General features: G+C 35.7%; 1 protein-coding gene and 1 long non-coding RNA gene across 12 annotated transcripts in view; one reads left to right on the forward strand and one right to left on the reverse strand.

Moving 5' to 3' along the window:
* The window catches only part of GORAB (golgin, RAB6 interacting), a 51,010-nt gene that overhangs the window by 12,881 nt on the left and 15,516 nt on the right, over window positions 1-22,613 (forward strand). The window contains exon 6 of one of the 4 annotated variants that reach the window (XM_077156940.1): window positions 18,975-21,601. The exons of 1 other annotated variant lie outside the window; for it this stretch is intronic. In XM_077156940.1, the coding sequence (XP_077013055.1) occupies window positions 18,975-19,428 (454 nt within the window). In that variant the 3' untranslated portion in view covers window positions 19,429-21,601. Of the gene's footprint in view, window positions 1-18,974; window positions 21,604-22,613 lie in introns of those variants that run through there. 2 more of the 4 variants (XM_077156939.1, XM_077156942.1) reach the window with 2 other exon arrangements.
* The window catches only part of LOC143680605 (uncharacterized), a 52,677-nt gene that overhangs the window by 6,071 nt on the left and 23,993 nt on the right, over window positions 1-22,613 (reverse strand). For 2 of the 8 annotated variants that reach the window (XR_013174072.1, XR_013174075.1), the window contains one exon: window positions 2,849-2,892. The exons of 5 other annotated variants lie outside the window; for them this stretch is intronic. This is a non-coding gene — a long non-coding RNA (uncharacterized LOC143680605). Of the gene's footprint in view, window positions 1-2,848; window positions 2,893-15,380; window positions 15,913-22,613 lie in introns of those variants that run through there. One more of the 8 variants, XR_013174076.1, reaches the window with a different exon arrangement.

Here is a 22,613-nt window from a genome sequence, read left to right on the forward strand (position 1 = left end):
AAAGTATGATTTAGTTTATTTTTTAAAAAAATGAGTATTTTAAAAAATATGTACAACTCTGTCTTATAAACTTGAAACTTTTTCTTACTTTTTTCTTTCTTTCTGACTATACTAGTACAAATTGTTTTGATATCATTTATTCCTTAGTTTCAACCATTGACATTTTTAAGAGTAAAAAAATCATCACGGAATTTTTTTTTTAATGAATTTAACACATGTAAAGAATTACATGGACTTTGCAACAGATAAAAAGCCAAAAAATTAAGTCTGATTTCAGGATTTTCAGTCCTTTCAAAATTTCTTTAATCATCCTGGTTTGATTTTTTTCACAAGGGAACGTTGTGTTAATGACTTGGTTTTGCATCTTTCTCTGTAACACTAGAAATCAGTCAGAATGCCTCATTAGTCCAGGGTAAACCACAGCATCAGAATGTTTATGTAACAGTTTAATAAAGCGGAAATACTTGGTTGTGGTTTTCAGTTCACTGTTCAGTGTTTACAAAAGATGTTTGTGGTTGTCCTTGTGATTTTTGTAATTGTTTTACCGTTTGCTATTAGACTTAATGGGTTGCCTTTATTAATTAACTTCCTAAGTTAATGCCATCAATAGCTGATAACTGAAGGTTTCAGATTTCTGTAATAAGGCCACTAAAGAAGTAATGAAGATTTTAAGATTAAATAAGCCTCAATTGTTAGCACATTTTATCCTCTGTAATGAAAGTTGGCCAGAGGAATATTTTTATGCCTTTATAGCCCTTTATATAAATTATTCAGATTGTAAGGTAAGGTGCTGGATACCTCAATAAAAAAACAGTCTGATTATATTTTAAATCTGTTTTGGTGAAAGAGAAGGAGGATGCCTTTGCCCCTTGAACATTAGATATTTGAACATTATGTATATAAAATGTCAGTTTTAGCTTTTAGTGAACCACAGAGAAGATGGGATTATTAATTAAAGGAGACGTCAAGATAAGTTTAAGATGGCAGTTTCTCATGGTACTGGTACAGATATTTGTGAACGAATATTTTGTGAGGCTGTTGTTTTGTTTTGTTTTTTAATTTTTTTAAAACATAACAACATGCAAACACGAACATTCTTACCATATGATCATTCCGTTCTTGATATATAATCACTAACTCACAATATCATCACATACTTGTGTAGTCATCGCTGTGATCATTTCTTAGAACATTTGTATCAATTCAGAAAAAGAAATAAAAAGAAAAAAGCTCATACATACCATACCCCATACCCCCCCCATTGACTGCTAGTATTTCCATCTACCCAATATATTTTAGCCTTTGTTTTCCCTACTTTTTTCTATATCCTGTACCACTCCCTTTTACTGATCACTAACATTTCAATCTACTAAATTTATTTTAACATTTGTTCCCCCTATTTATTTATTTTGATTCATGTTTTACTCATCTCTCCATACTGTAGATAAAAGACTCATCAGACACAAGGTTTTCACAATCACAGTCACATTGTGAAAGCTATATCATACAATCATCTTCAAGAAACATGGCTACTGGAACACATTTCTACATTTTCAGGCACTTCCCTCCAGCCTCTTCAATATACCTTAACTAAAAAGGTGATATCTATATAATGCATAAGAATAACCTCTGGGATAGCCTCTTGACTCTGTTTGAAATCACTCATCCATTGGCACTTTGTCTCATTTTTCTGTTCCCCCTTCTGCTTGAGAAGGTTTTCCCAGTCCCTTGATGCTGAGTCCCGGCTCATTCTAGGATTCCTGTCCCACACTGCCAGGAAGGTTTACACCCCTGGTAATCATGTCCCACATAGAGAAGGGGAGGGCAGTGAGTTTGCTTGTCATGTTGGCTTAGAGGGAAAGGCCACATCTGAGCAACAAAAGAGATTCTCTGGGGGTGATTCTTAGGTCTAATTTTAAGTAGGCTTAGCCTGTCCTTTGTGGGTATAAGTTTCATATGAACAAACCCCAAGATTGAGTGCTCGGCCTATGGCTTTGGTTGTCCCCACAGCTTGTGGGAATATCAGGAATTCTCCCCATGGGGAAGTTGAATTTTCCCCCTTTCTCATGTGAGGCTGTTTTTAAGAGCCTAAGCTCTTTGATTACATCAAAGAGAGGCCCAAAAGTATTGTGACTAAGAACCAGGTTTGTGTCTTCTTGTTTATGCCTAAATTGAGACCACGTTTCCTATACTGCGTCTTTGGTTATTGAGAAATTATGAATTGGTGAAATACTATCATGGTCCAGATATCTAGAGAAAGGTAATTCCAGGACAGTAAGTTTATTTGGGAGATTCCTTGATTCTTTTAAATTAAAAAAATTATCTTAGCTCTATAGATATGAGCTATGTCCCCAAAGGTTTTGGTTGTTAAATAGGCCAGAATTCACTTTTACATTGGGTCCTGTAGAGCTTTGTCAGAGTGGACATTTCTGAGACCAACATTTTGAGTAATCCAGCCAGCAGCTGCTGCTGTTCACAGCTACCATCCCACTGCTGCCATATGCTATGCAAACCAGATTCTAAGATTGAGAGTGGCTGCATATAGAACATAGTTATTGTTTGTTTAATTAGAGAAGTTGTGGGTTTACGGAACAATGATACATAAAACACAGGGTTTTCATATATCAACCTATTAACTAACATCTTGCATTGATGTGATACATTTGCTATAAATGATGAAAGCACATTTTTATAATTGTGCTATTAATTTTAGTCCATGGTTTAACCTACAGTTCAGTGTTATTTAATACCATGGATTTAAAGGAAAAAAATGTATTCTAGCTTATATACAACCTAAAATTACCCATTAACCGGGCAGGCCACAGTAACTCACTGGCAGAGCTCTCACCTGCCATACCAGGGACCCAGGTTCAATTTCCAGTGCCTGCACATCTTAAAAAAAACAAAAAATAAAAAATTACCCATTAACCACATTCAAATATGTTAACTCAGTGCTCTTAATTACATTCAGTGTTGTGCCACCATCATTACCATCCATTACCAAAACTTTTCCATCATCCCAAATAGAAACTGTATTTTAAGACTAATCCCTATTCCCAAACTCCATCCCATCCCTATAAACCAATATTCTAGATTCTGATTCTATGAGTTTCCTTATTCTGATTCTTTAATAGACAATACTTGTCGTTTTTTGCATGACTTATGTGACTCAACATGACTCTTCAGGGTTCACCCATGTTGTCACATGTTTCAGAACTTCATTCCTTTTTACAACTGCATAATATTCCATTATATATATATATACCACAGTTTGTTTATCCATTCATTGGTTGATGGACACTTGGGTTTCTTCCATTTTTTAGAAGTTATGAATAATGCTGCTATGAACATTGGTGTGCAAATACCTGTTGTGGTCCCTGCTTTCAATTTTTTTTGGTATATATATTTACAAGTGGGATTGCCAGGTCATATGGTAATTCTGTAAATTCTGTACTTAGCTTTCTGGAGGTTAGTCAAACTGTCTTCCACAGTGACTGAACCATTTTACGTTCCCACTACCAATGAATGAGTGTTCCTGTTCTGCATCCTCTCCAGCATTTGTAATTTTCTATTTTTTAACAGTAGCCATTCTGAAGGGTATGAAATGGTATCTCATTGTGGTTTTGATTTGCATTTTCCTAACGGCTAATGATATTGAGCATCTTCTCATGTACTTTTTTTTTTTTTTTTTCTTTTTTTTTTTTTTTTATTAATTAAAAAAAGAATTAACAAAACAATTAGAAATCATTTCAATCTACATGTACAATCAGTAATTCTTAATAACATCACATAGTTGCATATTCATCATTTCTTAGTACATTTGCATCGATTTAGAAAAAGAAATAAAAAGACAACAGAATAAGAATTAAAACAATAATAGAAAGAAAAAAAAAAACAAAAAAAACAAAAACAAAAAACCTATACCTCACATGCAGCTTCATTCAGTGTTTTAACATAATTGCATTACAATTGGGTAGTATTGTGCTGTCCATTTCTGAGTTTTTATATCCAGTCCCGTTGTACAGTCTGTATCCCTTCATCTCCAATTATCCCTTCTCTTTTTTTTTTTTTTAATTAACGGAAAAAAAGAAATTAACCCAACATTTAGAGATCATACCATTCTACACATGCAATCATTAATTCTTAACATCATCACATAGATGCATGATCATCATTTCTTAGTACATTTGCATTGGTTTAGAAGAACTAGCAACATAACCGAAAAAGATATAGAATGTTAATATAGAGAAAAAAATAAAAGTAATAATAGTAAAATCAAAACAAAACAACACAAAACAAAACAAAAACCTATAGCTCAGATGCAGCTTCATTCAGTGTTTTAACATGATTACTTTACAATTAGGTATTATTGTGCTGTCCATTTTTGAGTTTTTGTATCTAGTCCTGTTGCACAGTCTGTATCCCTTCAGCTTCAATTACCCATTGTCTTACCCTGTTTCTAACTCCTGCTGAACTCTGTTACCAATGACATATTTCAAGTTTATTCTCGAATGTCCGTTCACATCAGTGGGACCATACAGTATTTGTCCTTTAGTTTTTGGCTGGATTCACTCAGCATAATATTCTCTAGGTCCATCCATGTTATTACATGGTTCATAAGTTTATCTTGTCTTAAAGCTGCATAATATTCCATCGTATGTATATACCACAGTTTGTTTAGCCACTCTTCTGTTGATGGAGATTTTGGCTGTTTCCATCTCTTTGCAATTGTAAGTAATGCTGCTATAAACATTGGTGTGCAAATGTCCGTTTGTGTCTTTGCCCTTAAGTCCTTTGAGTAGATACCTAGCAATGGTATTGCTGGGTCGTATGGCAATTCTATATTCAGCTTTTTGAGGAATCGCCAAACTGCCTTCCACAGTGGTTGCACCCTTTGACATTCCCACCAACAGTGGATAAGTGTGCCTCTTTCTCCGCATCCTCTCCAGCACTTGTCATTTTCTGTTTTGTTGATAATGGCCATTCTGGTGGGTGTGAGATGATATCTCATTGTGGTTTTGATTTGCATTTCTCTAATGGCCAGGGACATTGAGCATCTCTTCATGTGCCTCCTGGCCATCCGTATTTCCTCTTCTGAGAGGTGTCTGTTCAAGTCTTTTTCCCATTTTGTAATTGGGTTGGCTGTCTTTTTGTTGTTGAGATGAACAATCTCTTTATAAATTCTGGATACTAGACCCTTATCTGATATATCATTTCCAAATATTGTCTCCCATTGTGAAGGCTGTCTTTCTACTTTCTTGATGAAGTTCTTTGATGCACAAAAGTGTTTAATTTTGAGGAGTTCCCATTTATTTATTTCCTTCTTCAGTGCTCTTGCTTTAGGTTTAAGGTCCATAAAACCGCCTCCAGTTGTAAGATCCATAAGATATCTCCCAACATTTTCCTCTAACTGTTTTATGGTCTTAGACCTAATGTTTAGATCTTTGATCCATTTTGAGTTAACTTTTGTATAGGGTGTGAGAGATGGGTCTTCTTTCATTCTTTTGCATATGGATATCCAGTTCTCTAGGCACCATTTATTGAAGAGACTGCTCTGTCCCAGGTGAGTTGGCTTGACTGCCTTATCAAAGATCAAATGTCCATAGATGAGAGGGTCTATATCTGAGCACTCTATTCGATTCCATTGATCGATATATCTATCTTTATGCCAATACCATGCTGTTTTGACCACTGTGGCTTCATAATATGCCTTAAAGTCAGGCAGCGCGAGACCTCCAGCTTCGTTTTTTTTCCTCAAGATGTTTTTAGCAATTTGGGGCACCCTGCCCTTCCAGATAAATTTGCTTATTGGTTTTTCTATTTCTGAAAAATAAGTTGTTGGGATTTTGATTGGTATTGCATTGAATCTGTAAATCAATTTAGGTAGGATTGACATCTTAACTATATTTAGTCTTCCAATCCATGAACACGGTATGCCCTTCCATCTATTTAGGTCTTCTGTGATTTCTTTTAGCAGTTTTTTGTAGTTTTCTTTATATAGGTTTTTTGTCTCTTTAGTTAAATTTATTCCTAGGTATTTTATTCTTTTAGTTGCAATTGTGAATGGGATTCGTTTCTTGATTTCCCCCTCAGCTTGTTCCTTACTAGTGTATAGAAATGCTACAGATTTTTGAATGTTGATCTTGTAACCTGCTACTTTGCTGTACTCATTTATTAGCTCTAGTAGTTTTGTTGTGGATTTTTCCGGGTTTTCGATGTATAGTATCATATCGTCTGCAAACAGTGATAGTTTTACTTCTTCCTTTCCAATTTTGATGCCTTGTATTTCTTTTTCTTGTCTAATTGCTCTGGCTAGAACCTCCAACACAATGTTGAATAATAGTGGTGATAGTGGACATCCTTGTCTTGTTCCTGATCTTAGGGGGAAAGTTTTCAGTTTTTCCCCATTGAGGATGATATTAGCTGTGGGTTTTTCATATATTCCCTCTATCATTTTAAGGAAGTTCCCTTGTATTCCTATCTTTTGAAGTGTTTTCAACAGGAAAGGATGTTGAATCTTGTCGAATGCCTTCTCTGCATCAATTGAGATGATCATGTGATTTTTCTGCTTTGATTTGTTGATATGGTGTATTACATTAATTGATTTTCTTATGTTGAACCATCCTTGCATACCTGGGATGAATCCTACTTGGTCATGATGTATAATTCTTTTAATGTGTTGTTGGATACGATTTGCTAGAATTTTATTGAGGATTTTTGCATCTGTATTCATTAGAGAGATTGGTCTGTAGTTTTCTTTTTTTGTAATATCTTTGCCTGGTTTTGGTATGAGGGTGATGTTGGCTTCATAGAATGAATTAGGTAGTTTTCCCTCCACTTCGATTTTTTTGAAGAGTTTGAAGAGAATTGGTACTAATTCTTTCTGGAACGTTTGGTAGAATTCACATGTGAAGCCATCTGGTCCTGGACTTTTCTTTTTAGGAAGCTTTTGAATGACTAATTCAATTTCTTTACTTGTGATTGGTTTGTTGAGGTCATCTATGTCTTCTTGAGTCAAAGTTGGTTGTTCATGTCTTTCCAGGAACCCGTCCATTTCCTCTAAATTGTTGTATTTATTAGCGTAAAGTTGTTCATAGTATCCTGTTATTACCTCCTTTATTTCTGTGAGGTCAGTAGTTATGTCTCCTCTTCCATTTCTGATCTTATTTATTTGCATCCTCTCTCTTCTTCTTTTTGTCAATCTTGCTAAGGGCCCATCAATCTTATTGATTTTCTCATAGAACCAACTTCTGGCCTTATTGATTTTCTCTATTGTTTTCATGTTTTCAATTTCATTTATTTCTGCTCTAATCTTTGTTATTTCTTTCCTTTTGCTTGCTTTGGGGTTAGCTTGCTGTTCTTTCTCCAGTTCTTCCAAATGGATAGTTAATTCCTGAATTTTTGCCTTTTCTTCTTTTCTGATATAGGCATTTAGAGCAATAAATTTCCCTCTTAGCACTGCCTTTGCTGCGTCCCATAAGTTTTGATATGTTGTGTTTTCATTTTCATTCGCCTCGAGGTATTTGTTAATTTCTCTTGCAATTTCTTCTTTGACCCAGTCGTTGTTTAGGAGTGTGTTGTTGAGCCTCCACGTATTTGTGAATTTTCTGGCACTCTGCCTATTATTGATTTCCAACATCATTCCTTTATGGTCCGAGAAAGTGTTGTGTAAGATTTCAATCTTTTTAAATTTGTTAAGACTTGCTTTGTGACCCAGCATATGGTCTATCTTTGAGAATGATCCATGAGCACTTGAGAAAAAGGTGTATCCTGCTGTTGTGGGATGTAATGTCCTATAAATGTCTATTAAGTCTAGTTCATTTATAGTAATATTCAGATTCTCTATTTCTTTGTTGATCCTCTGTCTAGATGTTCTGTCCCTTGATGAGAGTGGTGAGTTGAAGTCTCCAACTATTATGGTATATGAGTCTATTTCCCTTTTCAGTGTTTGCAGTATATTCCTCACGTATTTTGGGGCATTCTGATTCGGTGCGTAAATATTTATGATTGTTATGTCTTCTTGTTTAATTGTTCCTTTTATTAGTATATAGTGTCCTTCTTTGTCTCTTTTAACTGTTTTACATTTGAAGTCTAATTTGTTGGATATTAGTATAGCCACTCCTGCTCTTTTCTGGTTGTTATTTGCATGAAATATCTTTTCCCAACCTTTCACTTTCAACCTATGTTTATCTTTGGGTCTAAGATGTGTTTCCTGTAGACAGCATATCGAAGGATCCTGTTTTTTAATCCATTCTGCCAATCTATGTCTTTTGATTGGGGAATTCAGTCCATTGACATTTAGTGTTATTACTGTTTGGATAATATTTTCCTCTAACATTTTGCCTTTTGTATTATATATATCATATCTGATTTTCCTTCTTTCTACACTCTTTTCCATATCTCTCTCTTCTGTCTTTTTGTATCTGACTCTAGTGCTCCCTTTAGTATTTCTTGCAGAGCTGGTCTCTTGGTCACAAATTCTTTCAGTGACTTTTTGTCTGAGAATGTTTTAATTTCTCCCTCATTTTTGAAGGATAATTTTGCTGGATATAGGAGTCTTGGTTGGCAGTTTTTCTCTTTTAGTATTTTAAAAATATCATCCCACTGTCTTCTAGCTTCCATGGTTTCTGCTGAGAAATCTACACAAAGTCTTATTGGGTTTCCCTTGTATGTAATGGATTGTTTTTCTCTTGCTGCTTTCAAGATCTTCTCTTTCTCTTTGACCTCTGACATTCTAACTAGTAAGTGTCTTGGAGAACGCCTATTTGGGTCTAATCTCTTTGGGGTGCGCTGCACTTCTTGGATCTGTAATTTTAGGTCTTTCATAAGAGTTGGGAAATTTTCAGTGAAAATTTCTTCCATTAGTTTTTCTCCTCCTTTTCCCTTCTCTTCTCCTTCTGGGACACCCACAACACGTATATTTGTGCGGTTCATATTGTCCTTGAGTTCCCTGATACCCTGTTCAAAATTTTCCATTCTTTTCCCGATAGTTTCTGTTTCTTTTTGGAATTCAGATGTTCCATCCTCCAAATCACTAATTCTATCTTCTGTCTCTTTAAATCTATCATTGTAGCTATCCATTATTTTTTCTATGTTTGCTACTTTATCCTTCACTTCCATAAGTTCTGCGATTTGTTTTTTCAGTTTTTCTATTTCTTCTTTATGTTCAGCCCATGTCCTCTTCATGTCCTCCCTCAATTTATCGATTTCATTTTTGAAGAGGTTTTCCATTTCTGTTCGTATATTCAGGATTAGTTGTCTCAGCTCTTGTGTCTCATTTGAGCTATTGGTTTGTTCCTTTGACTGGGCCATATTCTCAATCTTTTGAGCGTGGACAGTTATCTTCTGCTGCTGGCGTCTGGGCATTTATTCAGATTTCTCTTGGTGTTGGACCCAGCAAGGTTGTAATATTTTTCTGTGAAATCTCTGGGTTCTGTTTTTCTTATCCTGCCCAGTAGGTGGCGCTCGTGGCACACGTTTGTCTGCGGGTCCCACCAGTAAAAGGTGCTGTGGGACCTTAAACTTTGGAAAACTCTCGCCGTCCTGGGGGTTCGCTAGCCGAAGCGGCTTGAGCCGGCCCTCGGTCCGAACGCAGGGAGGGTTGCTGGTCGCCGCAGCCAGGGAAAGAGCCCGTCCGAATTTCCTAGTCGGCCCTGGGCAACAAGCGTGGCGGGAGGGCGCCAGCGGCAGCGGCCCGCCCGAGAGAGTGCACGTTCCCCGGGAGTCACGGGTTTGGAAGGGGCCTCCCCCACCCGTCACCGTTCTCCGCGGCCTGGGGGTTTCCGATCCAATTCTCTCAGTTGGTCCGGGGGCTGCGCGTGGTGTGGGCGCCAGCCGTCTTTGTTTCAGGGGACCGCCTCTCCAATTCTCCCAGCCGGCCCGGGAAGGGGGAAGGGAGTAACTCCGGCCGCTTGCCACCCCACCCGGTAAGGCCCGCGCGCCTCGGCGATCTCACCCGAGCTGCTTCTCTCAGCCAGCCAGCCGTTCCAGGATGGGGTACGCTGTCTTTTTTATCTCTGTTGTGGCTTTGGGCGCTTTCTGTATCGTTTCTACTCCCCTAGTAGGTGTCCTGGAGAAGAAACTAAGATCCGCGCGTCTTACTAAGCCGCCATCTTCCTTCTCATGTACTTTTAAATGGCCATTTGGAGAGATGTCTCTTCAGTTCTTTTTTTTTTTTTTTTTTTTAAAGGGAAACATTTTTAAACATTTTCTTGTTTTTATTGTATTTTGTTTCTTCGTTTTTGTTACATGGGCTGGGGCCGGGAATCGAACCAAGGTCCTCCGGCATAGCAGGCAAGCACTCTCTTCAGTTCTTTTGCCCATTTTCTTAATTGGGTTGTATTTTGTTGTCAATGCTAATCCCTTATTGGATATGTGATTACCAATAATTTTCTCCAGTTCTGTAGGTGGTTATTTTACTTTCTTGATAAAGTCCTTTGAGGCACAAAAGTTTTTTTTAATTTTGATGAGGTCCCATTTATCTATTTTTGTAATAGATGCTTGTAATTTAGGGGTAAAGTTTGAGAAACCATTGCCTATCACAAGGTTGTGAAGATGCTTCCCCATGTTTTCTTCTAACAGTTTTATAGTTCTGGCTCTTACATTAAAGTCTTTGATCCATATTTAGTTATTTTTGTTTATGGTATGAGATAAGGGTCTTCCTTCTTCTTTTGAATATGGATATTGAATCATCCTCCCAGCATCATTTGTTAAAGTGACTATTCTTTTCCCATTGAGGGGTCTTTCTCCCCTTGTCCATAATCAGTTGTTCATAAATGTGAAGGTTGATTTCTGAGCTCTCAATTTGATTCCATTGATCTATATTTCTGATTTTGTGTCAGCACCATGCTATTGTGATCACTGTGGTTTTGTAGTATATTTTAAGTTTGGGAGGTGTGAGTCTTCCAACTTCGTTGTTTGTTTGTTTGTTTTTCCAAGATGGCTTCAAGTATTCATGGCCCCTTACTGTCCATATAAATTTGATGATTGGCTTTTCCATTTCTGCATAATAAAAGATTACTGGAATTTTGATTGGGATTCCATTGACTCTGTAAATTGCTTTGGGTAGAATTGATATCTTCACAATATTTAGTGTTTCAGTTCATGAACACAGAATGTCCTTCCATTAATTTAGGCCATCTTTGATTTCTTTTAGCAATGTTTTGTAGTTTTCTGTGTACAAGTCTTTTACAACCCTGGTTAAGTTCATTCCTGGGTATGTTTTTCCTTTGAATTGTAAAAATGCACTTTTTTTTCTGTTGTAAATGGAATTTTTTCTTATGATGTTCATTACTAGTGTATAGAAACACAACTGATTTTTGGGTATTGCTCTTGAACCACCCATCCACCCCACTCCGATACACACTTTTATTGGCTCTAGGAGCTTTGTTGAAGATTTTTCAGGATTTTCTGTATATAGGATCATATCCTCTACAAACAGGAAAAAAATGTATTTCTTCCTTTGCAATTTGGATGCCTTTTATTTCTTATTCTAATTGCTCTGGCTAGAAATTCCAGTACATTGTTGGATAACAGTGGTGATAGTGGGCATCCCTGTCTTATTCTTGTTCTTAGAGGGACAGCTTTCAGTGTTTCACCATGAAGTATGGTGTTAATTGTGGGGTTTTTCATATATGCCCTTTATTGTGTTGAGGAAGTTTCCTTCTATTCCTAGTTTTCTAAGTGTTTATATCAAGAAAGGGTGCTAGATTTTGTCAGATGTTTTTTCTGCATCAATTGACATGATCATATGGCTGTTTTTCCTTTCATTCTGTTAATGAAGTGATTATATTAATTGATCTTCTTACGTTAAACCACTCTTGATCATGATACATAATTCTTTTGATGTGCTGTTGAATGGTTTGCTATTTTGTTTGAGGATTTTTGCATCTATGTTCATTAGAGATATTGGTCTGTAATTTCTTTTCTTGTATGTCTTTATCTGGCTTTGGTGTGAGGGTGCTGTTGGCCTCATAGAATGAATTAGGAAATGTTACCTCCTTGTCAGTATTTGGGAAGAGTTTGAGCAGGGTTGAAGTTAATAAAGTTAATTCTTAATTCTTCTTGGAATGTTTGTTAAAATTCTCCTGTGAAGCCATCTGGTCCTGGGCTTTTCTTTGTTGCAAGGTTTTGACCCATTTATCAGTATATAATCACCTTCTTTGCTAGCTGTTGGTTTGCTGAGATCTTCTACTTCTTTTTCTGTCAGTGTAGGTAGTTTTTGCCTCTAGGAATTTTTTCCATTTCATTTAGGTTATCTAATTTGTTGGCACACAGTTCAGAGTATCCTCTTATAGTCCTTTTTATTTCAGAGAGGTAGATAGTAATGTTTCCCTTATCATTTCTGATTTTAGTTGTTTGTGCCCTCTTTTTCTTTGTCAGTCTAGTTAAAGGTTTGTCAGCTTGTTTATTTTTTCAAAGAACCTACTTTTAGTTTTGTTGATTTTCTCTATTTTTCTTTATTTTCTGTGTCATTTATTTCTGCTCTAGTCTTTGTTGTTTTCTTCATTTTGTACATTTTGGGTTTAGTTTGTTCTTTTTTTGAATTTTTTAGTTTTGAAATTTTGAGGTTCAGTCTCTGATTTGAGATCTTTCTTCTTTTTTTAATGTAAGCATTTAGAGCTATAAATATCCCCCTCAGCACTACTTTTGCTGCATTAGTAAGTTTTGGTTGTTGTATTTTCATTTTCATTCACCTCAAGGTATTTCCTAATTTCCCTTGTGATTATCTATTTAACCCATTGGTTGTTTAAGAATATAATGCTTAGTTTGCATGTATTTGTGAATTTTCCATTTATCCCTCTGTTATTTATTTTTAACTTCATTACATTGTGGTCAGAGAATAAGTATTGTATGGCTTCAGTATTTTAAAATTTATTGCGACTTCTTTTGTGACCTACTATAAGGTCTGTCCTGGAGAATGATCTGTGTGCACTTGAGAAGAATGTGTATTCTATATTTGTCTGATAGATCCAGTTGGTTTAGAGTATTGTTTGAAACGTCTTCTTTATCCTCCCTGATTTTATGTCCAGCTGCTCTATTCACTATTGACTGGTATATGGAAACCTTCTAGTATTAATGTAGAACTATCTATTTTTTCCTTCAAATCTGTCAGTATTTGTTTCATATTTTGGGGGGCACTGTCATTTGGTTCATATTTATTTATAATTATGTCTTCTTGTTGAGTTGACCCATTCATCAGTGTATAATCAACTTCATTGTCCCTCGTATTTGCATGCTGTATTTCTTCCATCCTTTCACTTTCATCCTGCTTTGTCTTTAAATTTAAAATCATTCTCATATACAGCATAAAGTTGGGTCTTTTTTTAACTATTCTACCAATCTCAGCCTTTTGATTGGCAAGGTAAATCCATTTATATATTAAGTCACTACTGATAATGTGGGACTCTCTTTTTTACCTTGCTGCTATTTAGTCTTTGTAAGTCTAATACCTTTTTATCCTCAATTCTGTTAATTCCTACTTTCATATTTATTTGTTGTTTTTTTTTTATTGTACCATATTGAGTCCCTTCTCATTTCTATCTGGATATATTTTTCATGTTTTCTTTGTCATTACTATAGGGTTAAATTTAACATCCCTAATGTATTTGATTTGATACCAACTTGATTTCAATAGCATCCATATACACTGTTCATGTACTCTTAAATCCCTCCACCTTTTTTTTATACTTGTTACAATTATGTCTTTGTACATTGTGTATCCAAGAGATTTATTCTTTGTTTTTATACATTTGTATTTTAGTATCTGTAGGAAGTAAGAAGTGAGTTCTATAGCAAAAAAATACAACCCAAATGGTTACTTTTATTGCAGGTCTTTATTTCTTTCTGCTACTTTAAACTGCTGTCTAGTGTCCTTTCCTTTCAGTCTGAAGAGTTACCTTTAGCATTACTTGCAGGGCAGGTCTAGTGGTGGTGAACTCCCTCAGCTTTTGTTTATCTGAGAATGTCAATCTCTTTTTCATTTTTGAAATAAAGTCTTACTGGATATAAAATTGCTGGTTGGCTTTTTTTTTTTTTTGCAGCTTTTTAATTATTTCAACCCACTGTCTTTTTGTCTCCATGGTTTCTGATAAGAAATTGGCACTTACACTAATTAAAACGCCTTTATTTGCTTTTCTCTTGCAACTTTCAGAATTCTTTCCTTGTCTTTTACATTCTACAGTTTGATCAGTATGTGACAGGGTGATTTAGTTAGTAGGCTGATAGAGTGTGATATATCTGAAATGGAACGGCTTTTAAGAAGGGGAATTTATTAAGTTGCAAGTTTACAGTTCTAAGGCTGTGAAAATTACCAAATTAAGGCAAGGCTATGAAATGTCCAAAGTGAATATTCCAGGAAAAAATACCTTTGTTCAAAAAGGCCGTTGATGTTCAGGGTTTGTCTCTCAACTGTTAAGACACATGGTGAAGTCTGCTAGCTTTCTCTCCAGGAATCTTCGGTGGATTCCTGGGGCTCTGTCCATTCTGTTGGCTCTGTCGGTTCTGGTGGCTGTAATACTCTTTCCAAAATGGCTCCCTCTTAAAGGGCACCAGTAAGCAACCCCACCTTGAATAGGTGGAGACACGTCTCCATGTAAATAAACCATGTAATCAGAAAGTTACCACCCACACTTGAGTGGGTCACATCTCCATGGAAACAGTAAAAAAGATCCTACCCAGCAGTACTGAGTGAGGATTAGAGAACTTGGCTTTTCTGGGATACATAACAAATTCAGGCCGGCACATAGGACGTATTTTTCTTCAAGTTTATTCTATTTGATAGTCTCTGGACTTCTTAGATGTGCATAATCATGTCTTTTGCTAAGTTTGGGAAGTTTATTGTCATTTTTCTTTGAATATTTCTTTTGCCCCTTTCTCTCTTCCTTCTTCTGGGACTCCCATAATGCATATTGGTGTATTTGATGGTGTCCCAGAGATCTCTTAGGCTGTTTTCCCTTTTTATAATTTTTTTTTCTGTTCCTCCTCCTGATTCATATGAATTTTCTTGTCTTTGAGTTTATTGAATCTTTTTTCTGCCAGCTCCAGTCTGCTGTTAAAACCCTCCTGGGAATTTTTCATTCAGATTTCACTTATATGATCCGTTTCACCACCTAAAATCTAGAGCTTTGTTTCACCACTTAAAATCTAGAGCTTAGTTTTCTTCATTTGCATCCATTTTCTGGGGTTATCCTAACAAATTACCACAAATTGAGTGGTTCAAAACAACCAAAATTAATTCTCTCACAGTTACAACTGTCAAAAATCCTAAATCAGGGTATTAGCAGGACACACTTCCTTGCTTCTTCTAGCTCTGATTGTTGCAGGTGTTCATTGGCTTGTGGCCTCATCACTCCAATCCCTGCATCCATGGTTACGTTGCTTTCTTCTCTTCTCTTTTCTGTCTCAAAACTCCCTCTGCCTCTTTCTTATGAGGATGTATTTGATTGCATATAGAACCCACCCAGATGGTACTGAATAAATAACAGTCCTCAAGAGCCTTAATTTATTTCATCATGTCTTTTTACTACACAAGGTAATATTCAAAAAATAATATATCAAGGTAATATATAAAAAAAGATATAGTCAAAAGAATATGTCTTTTGCGGGCCATTTTTTAGCCTGTTACTACATTCATCTTCTAATTTTTCTAATAACTGCACAAATCTTCCTCTATCAATTTTCTTTACTTTGTCTTTATGGGCAGAAAATTTAAAAATATGAATTCTCAGTTCTATTCAGTGAAAGCTAAGAATATATTACAGAGATGGTATCTCCAGTCTTTTGTACCTTCTTGAAAGATGATGCAATGCTTTGGGACAACATAGTAAGGAAACTTAAGGATGATTGTTTGTTTCACTTATGCATCATTCTTTTAGGTCTTTCCTTCATTCTCTGGTTTCTTATTCCAAGTTTCTATCAAAAATAGAAATAATTGATGAATAATGGTGAAATAATTCCTAGGGTGATGAAATGACAAAATATTTCAAGATACAGGAAAAGTAATATTTCTACAATCCCATATTGTAGTGTAGATTTATAAAAGGGTCCAGCGACACATATGATAATTGAAAAATTGAATTAATTTCAAACTCTTTTTTTTTTTTTAATTTTCTCTTTGTGCTTTGGCAAACTGCTAAGAAAGGGTAAAAGTCATGAAATAATCTGTACAAATAGAACTGTTCAGAAAATGAATTGAAAACTAATGTTAGTCGTTGCACCCTCATGGGTTAATAATACAGTTTTATTTTTCAATTCTAAACATGAGAGTTAATAGTAGAGTTTTTAAAAAATTTTCATGGATGCCAAAACCATGAGACATTTTCTAGAAACCTTTAAATATGTTCATTAAATCATTCTGTGTCCCTTTAAAATAGCAAAGTAATTCCATAATTACATTTTCAGTTCAATTTGTCTTAGTGTGTTACACATAATACTATTATTCTGCCCCAAAGTAAGTCAGCATGCTCTCATTTTGTATTACCCATCTGACCTCCAGGCTGATGGTACAGTTTGTGAAACTAATAAATATTTTAAGCATAAATTACCCTGTACAAGAATATATATATATGCACATTTCTGGCCAGAAGGACTTTAAATACGTAAACAAAATGCAAACTTTTCAGTGATTTATCCAGAGCAAAAGATCAGTGGAAGCCTAGGGACCTGTTTTTTATTTTTATTTTATTTATTTATTTATTTTTTTTAATTTCAATTCAGTATTCATGAGCACAATCGGCAAATCTATACTTACTTTGGCTGAGTAATACAGACTTACAAACAGGGGAGGTTTGGGGTGGGGGAAGGGGCAAAGGGCAAGGCATTTATATACCTACAGAGAATGTTGCAAGCTCTTATACTTGACTCAAGAACATTTATAAACTGTACTTTTAAAAGGATGGAAGTAAGGGATCCTGGTATCCAACAGAGTTCCTTTAGAACAATTCTTTTAACATAAGGGATTATTGAAAAGCAGCTACTTCCCCCATTTTTATATTTGCTACATGACAAAAAAATGAAATATGACAAAAGAATTTTATGTAAATAAGAGTTTTCAAGTATAAAATCAGGTCCCTAAATTTTGCATAATCTTAATTTTAGATTCATGTTTACTGTTGCACTAGCAATACTTTCTGATTCTGGTGCTCCAAAGGGAAAGTTTCATTTCTTGACTACCTACAGTTAAAGAGCAGACACTTTACCTTTCATCTTACTTAAAATTAAACTGTATGAGGCATTATCATCATCGTCATTACATAAGACACGATTGTGTTATAATTGTCTGGGATCATTCTGCTGGAGTTGTCGGTCATTGCACACTTCTCTCTCAGCCCCTTCCAGAGGAATCTGACTGTGTTTGGTACTCATGATACTGACCTTGAGGCACTGCTGATTAGAACAGAGATGGGCTACTGAGTTCAGGACATTTAATCCATAGGCTAAACAGTGACCTTGGTGTGGCATGGTACCAAGATCTTTATTTAAACTAAGAGGAGCCAGGCCAACCAGTTCCTCCCTCTGGAATTTTTTATTTGGAACACTAAGAGGTTGAGTGGAGGGAAGTTGGTGTAGAGCCACAGCTAGTAGTTGTATTGAGCTGTAAGTATGATGAGAAAACACAAAAAAAACTATATGGCTTTTAATCACTGAAGAGAATAGCCTTTGAATCTGATTGTATGCCTGTGAGATTACCTCTTGTGTTCTACAGTAAAGCCCACTTTTTACCTAAGCTAGTTTGACTGGACATCTGTTGTTTGCCAATAAGGCCTTAATTAAAGCAGACATATCATAAATAGTGAAGGCAGGGCTCTGTAAAATCAAAAGCCATTTTTATTTTCACTCTTCTTCTTTCCAAGATAGGTAGTCTGACTGTCTTATCTTACCAGGGCTGCTATGACAATTACCACAAAATGGGATGGCTTAAACAACAGGAATTTATTGACTCCCAGTTTTGGAGGCTAGAAATCCAAGATCAAGGTAGTCTCTACTTGGTGCTTTCTCCCAGAGCCCATGGCATTCTGGTGCTGGCTTGCTTTAACCTTGGAGTTCCTTGGCTTGCATCTCTGTCTCCATCTCATGGTTACCTGCCTCATTTTCTGGCTGCTACTGACTTCTACTTCTCTATTTCTCATCTATGCCTCTGTCTAGGTTTCCTCTCCTTAGAAGGGCTTTTGTCATATGATTAAGACCCACCCTGATTCCATTGGCCCCAACTAAGTATAATCTTTGAAGATCCTCTGTGCCTGTGTCTGAATTTCCTCTCCTTAGAAGGACTTCTGTCATGTGATTAAGACCTATCCTGATTGCATTTGGCCCCAACAAAGTATAATCTTCAAAGATCCTATTTAGAAATGAGTGTCCCACAGCTCTGGTGTGCTCTGTTCCATTTATATTCACCTCCCAACCATTGTGTATGTCCCTCTACCAAAATGTTACTTATTTTTCTAATGTATCTAAATCAGCAGGTACAGATTTTTATTTCTCTCTCTCTCGTTTTGTTTCTCATAAATATAACAAGACATGTGCTAGAGCTGGCTTGCATTGGCTGGCAAAAACAGATTTTGTAGATCTATTCCCCATTCTACATTCAGTGATGTCACTTTGGTAGCTTGCAGTTGGCCATGGTGGTAATATTTATACCACATAAATTGGCAAAACTATAAATCAGGGCTCCTCATTCCAGAGCTAACATGTCCCTGAGCTAACCCTCTTTATTCTGCCTTCACTCAAGCAAGGCATTAAAAAGAGGAAATGAGTGTAGAAGAATATTGTATCAGGCGGACCCAAATAAGGACATTTTTTATGGAAGTTTTAGCAGCTGTAGACAAATGTTAGTAAAGTATTAATATCTCTATCTTCATTATATTCATTTATGTATTTTTTCTGATTTTGGAGCTTAGTTATAGTTTCTATACCCCCCTTTGAATTTCTTCTTCAATGGAGAACTAACAGACTAGTCTTTGTACTTATACTTACAGGAAGCGATTTGACAGGGCTGAAGCAGAGTATGTTACAGCAAAGCTAGATCTGCAGCGCAAGACTGACATTAAAGAGCAACTCACTGAACACCTTTGTACAATCATACAGCAGAATGAGCTCCGGAAAGCCAAGAAGTTGGAGGAATTGATGCAACAACTGGATGTACAAGCTGATGAGGAAACTTTAGAGCTTGAAGTGGAAGTGGAAAAATTGCTGCAGGAACAAGAAGCAGAAGCAGGAAAACAAATGTCTCATTCAGAGAGACCATTTCAGCCTTCTGGGGAGAGTGTGACATTAGACTTTGCTAAAGAGAACAAAAAGCATCAAGAACAAGCTCTTATCATAAAGGTAGATGGACAGTGTGAAAATTCCAATATCAGTCCCCTTCTTAATCCGGACTGCAAAAATCAAGTTAAAACTGTAAATGACATTTCAGTTGCTCTGGCCACATGAAGTGCCGTTACTGAAAAGTGGTCTTTTCAGTAATATGGTATATGGTAAATTATACTTTCTGCAATTAATTATGCCCTGACCTCTGATAAAAACCTCTTTAAAATAGTGTCAGTTTTTGAATATATAATTGTTTTAATATTTTAACATGTTTGTGCATTCCAAAGTCCCAAATAATGATAATTTTATATCTGGGGGCATATTTCAACTTGATTTTGGTCCAGTCCTTCATTTATATATCCTTAATACTGAGTGAAAATAAGTGACAGAGGGATGGAAGGAAAGCTACAAAATTAGGGTATTTTTAGACCAGGTAAATAAAAGCAAAGGGAAATATAACACTCAATACTTTATCATAACTGCTTCTGAGAGAAGTGTTGAGAATGGGAGTACTAGTATATGTAACTAGTAAAAAGAAGCAAGAAATACCATGTGAAAAAGAGACAGAAACAACTAACAAAAATAGGAGGCTGAATTATCTATTTAGAGCTTACTGAATATGCAAAACACAACTTTAAAGCAGTGGTTTTTGTAAAGAAAGAGATAACTTAAGCTACATTTGTCTGAAATTTGCCTATTTTAATTTAGTTTACAGCCTGAGTTTTGGTTAGTTGATACATACATACACACACACACACACACACACACACACACACACACACACACACATACAAATGTAAAAATTTACTCTCTATGTAAATTTACAATATATTGTCTTTTCTTTGGTCTATTTTCTTTCTGAAGTTATCTGTAAATATATGTTTATATGCTGGACATAAATTATCCTATCAAAAAGCACTTAAATTATTTAAAATACTGGTTTTCTTATCACGTTAATAGCTTATTAATTACTTGTTGCTGTTATTTGACCACTACATTGTGCTATTTGTGAAAGTGTAAATAAATATGTAGTTCTGTCACAAAATCTGTGGATGCCAGATTAAATTGTGATCTATTTATCAGAAACTCCAAAAAGTTTGCATTTTAAGTCTTAAAAAAAAAAGAAGTTATAAAAGAAGATAAGGACAGTTGTAATACTGTATCCATAATAGTTTCTGAAAAAGTTAGGGACATCCTATTTTTAAATTAGTTGTTCAAGGGTATTATTTTCTAGGATGAAGAATGTGACCTCTTATTTTTATATCATTTAATTTGAGTTGAAATTATAAAGTCTTCACTATTGATCTCTCTAAACAGAAGCATTTATGTAAAAGTTTCATTTTTATTTATGTATGATATACATAAAAATCAAAAGCCTCATTGTCTAAAGCACTCTTATTTTTTCTAAGGAATAAACAAGTTAGATGCATTTATAGGATTGTTTTTCATTTACATAAAAAAATTATGGGCAGTTTAGTATGTATTCTGTAGTGGTATGTGGCAATAGTGCATCTTGGGTCTTCGTGTGGTTGATACAGTTACCAACTTTTGTACAAGACCATGTTAAGGAAAATTCATCAATGAAATAGGTGCCATACATTGGTGAATACAAGTAAGTACAGTCTAATCTTCAAATCCAAGCACTTATTATAAAGTGTGTGGGGAAATGAGAACCCTGAAATAAATGAGTTGGATGGGAACTGAGAGGTCATCTGATTTAATCATTTTATTTTACAAATGAGGGATTTGAGGGTCAGAGGTGAGTCAAGTGGCACATTTTAAACTTAAAGTGCTAGCAAAGTTGCAGTTCTATACTCTTGATAAATCTCTTACATAGCTCAGACCATGAAGTTCACTGCATTCCTCCATTTGAATATTTTACATTTTAACCAGCTGAGATTTTCTTTTGTGAAATGCTTTCAAATATGGCTATGAAAAGTTTACCGAAAGCATTATTTTGAAAAACCTTATCTTGTTTAGTTTTCCCAGGGTGGTATCTGAGTGCTCAGGTGATGATATAGGTGACAAATTATATTGTATTAATTTTATACAAAGGTAGCTGCATCCCATTGTGTGGGAGGAACAAGACAAATGAATGAAAAGTGGAGCCCACGGGTATGAGAACCATATGCACTGGCTTCTCCAGGATAGTCCTGGTATATATGTTTGTTTGTTTGTTTGCATGGGTAGGCACTGGGAATCGAACCTGGATCTCTGGCATGACAGGTGAGAACTCTGCCTGCTGAGCCACCATGTCCCGCCCCCTGGTATATACGTTTTTAAAAAATAAAATACATTTGCAAGGCTTTTTATATTTGAGTTCACAAATTCATAATAGTTGTTTCTGTGACAAAATTATTGGTTCAAAATTACCATTTATTGGGGAATTTTTTAGAGCTTTCTCTCTCTAATGTTAAACTCTTGCTTCTGCTTCTCAATTAGGAATTAATACCTAAGTTAGATAAAAGTATGCTCTTGTAGGATAATAATGAAAATTACTACAATTTATTAAATACTTGGTGTTCTTGTTCAACTTAAAATACATATCTTAGCAAATTTTAGTAATTAGGTATTAATTATGAATTACAGCATTTGCAGGTGATAAATCTTTGTACTCACTGAAGGTACAGCGGGTTTCTAAGTCAGGTAATAAAAACCTCTGATTGGGTTTCCTTAAGCATATTTCATTGCTAGATTGGCAGTTGAATTATAAAGTAAAAACTCAGCTGTAAACCTTACTCATTCTTTCTTTAGATTAAGCAACATAGGGATCTCAAGGAGCTTATCTAAGTGTTCAGTGACTTCCTTTTCTGTGCCATTGGCACAAAATGAACTCAAGTTATTCTGACCCAGGCCATTCCCAGTGACCTTTATAAATGATGTGTTGGGGTTTGTATTTCTAAGAAGCCAGGTCAGCATTTTAAAAGGCCCTGATAGATATAACTCTGTCTGCCAGACAAGTCCTGAGGCTACTCTGAATCAGGATAATTATACCCCTTCTCAACATAGATCTACCCCAGGCCTGACTTGAACTACTCTCTGGAGGATGAAGCAGGATACCATTCTCCAGTCTGCTTTTACCTTAATGTCAGGCACTTCTGCCAAGCCCCTAATCCCTAACAGCTGCTTTGAAATTGCAATATCAGCTATTTGTGCAATTGATCAAACTGCATGTTGGCTACCTATATGCACAGAGGTATATGATTTGTGCCTTTGTCCTAAAGATCTTTATAGTTTGAGAGTAAGATTTATACTCAAAGGCCAATACTGAACATGTCTTATTAATGAGACACACAGTTGGAACAGTG

The sequence above is a fragment of the Tamandua tetradactyla genome, chromosome 4, assembly GCF_023851605.1.
Source record: "Tamandua tetradactyla isolate mTamTet1 chromosome 4, mTamTet1.pri, whole genome shotgun sequence".
Taxonomy (NCBI): Eukaryota; Metazoa; Chordata; class Mammalia; order Pilosa; family Myrmecophagidae; genus Tamandua; species Tamandua tetradactyla.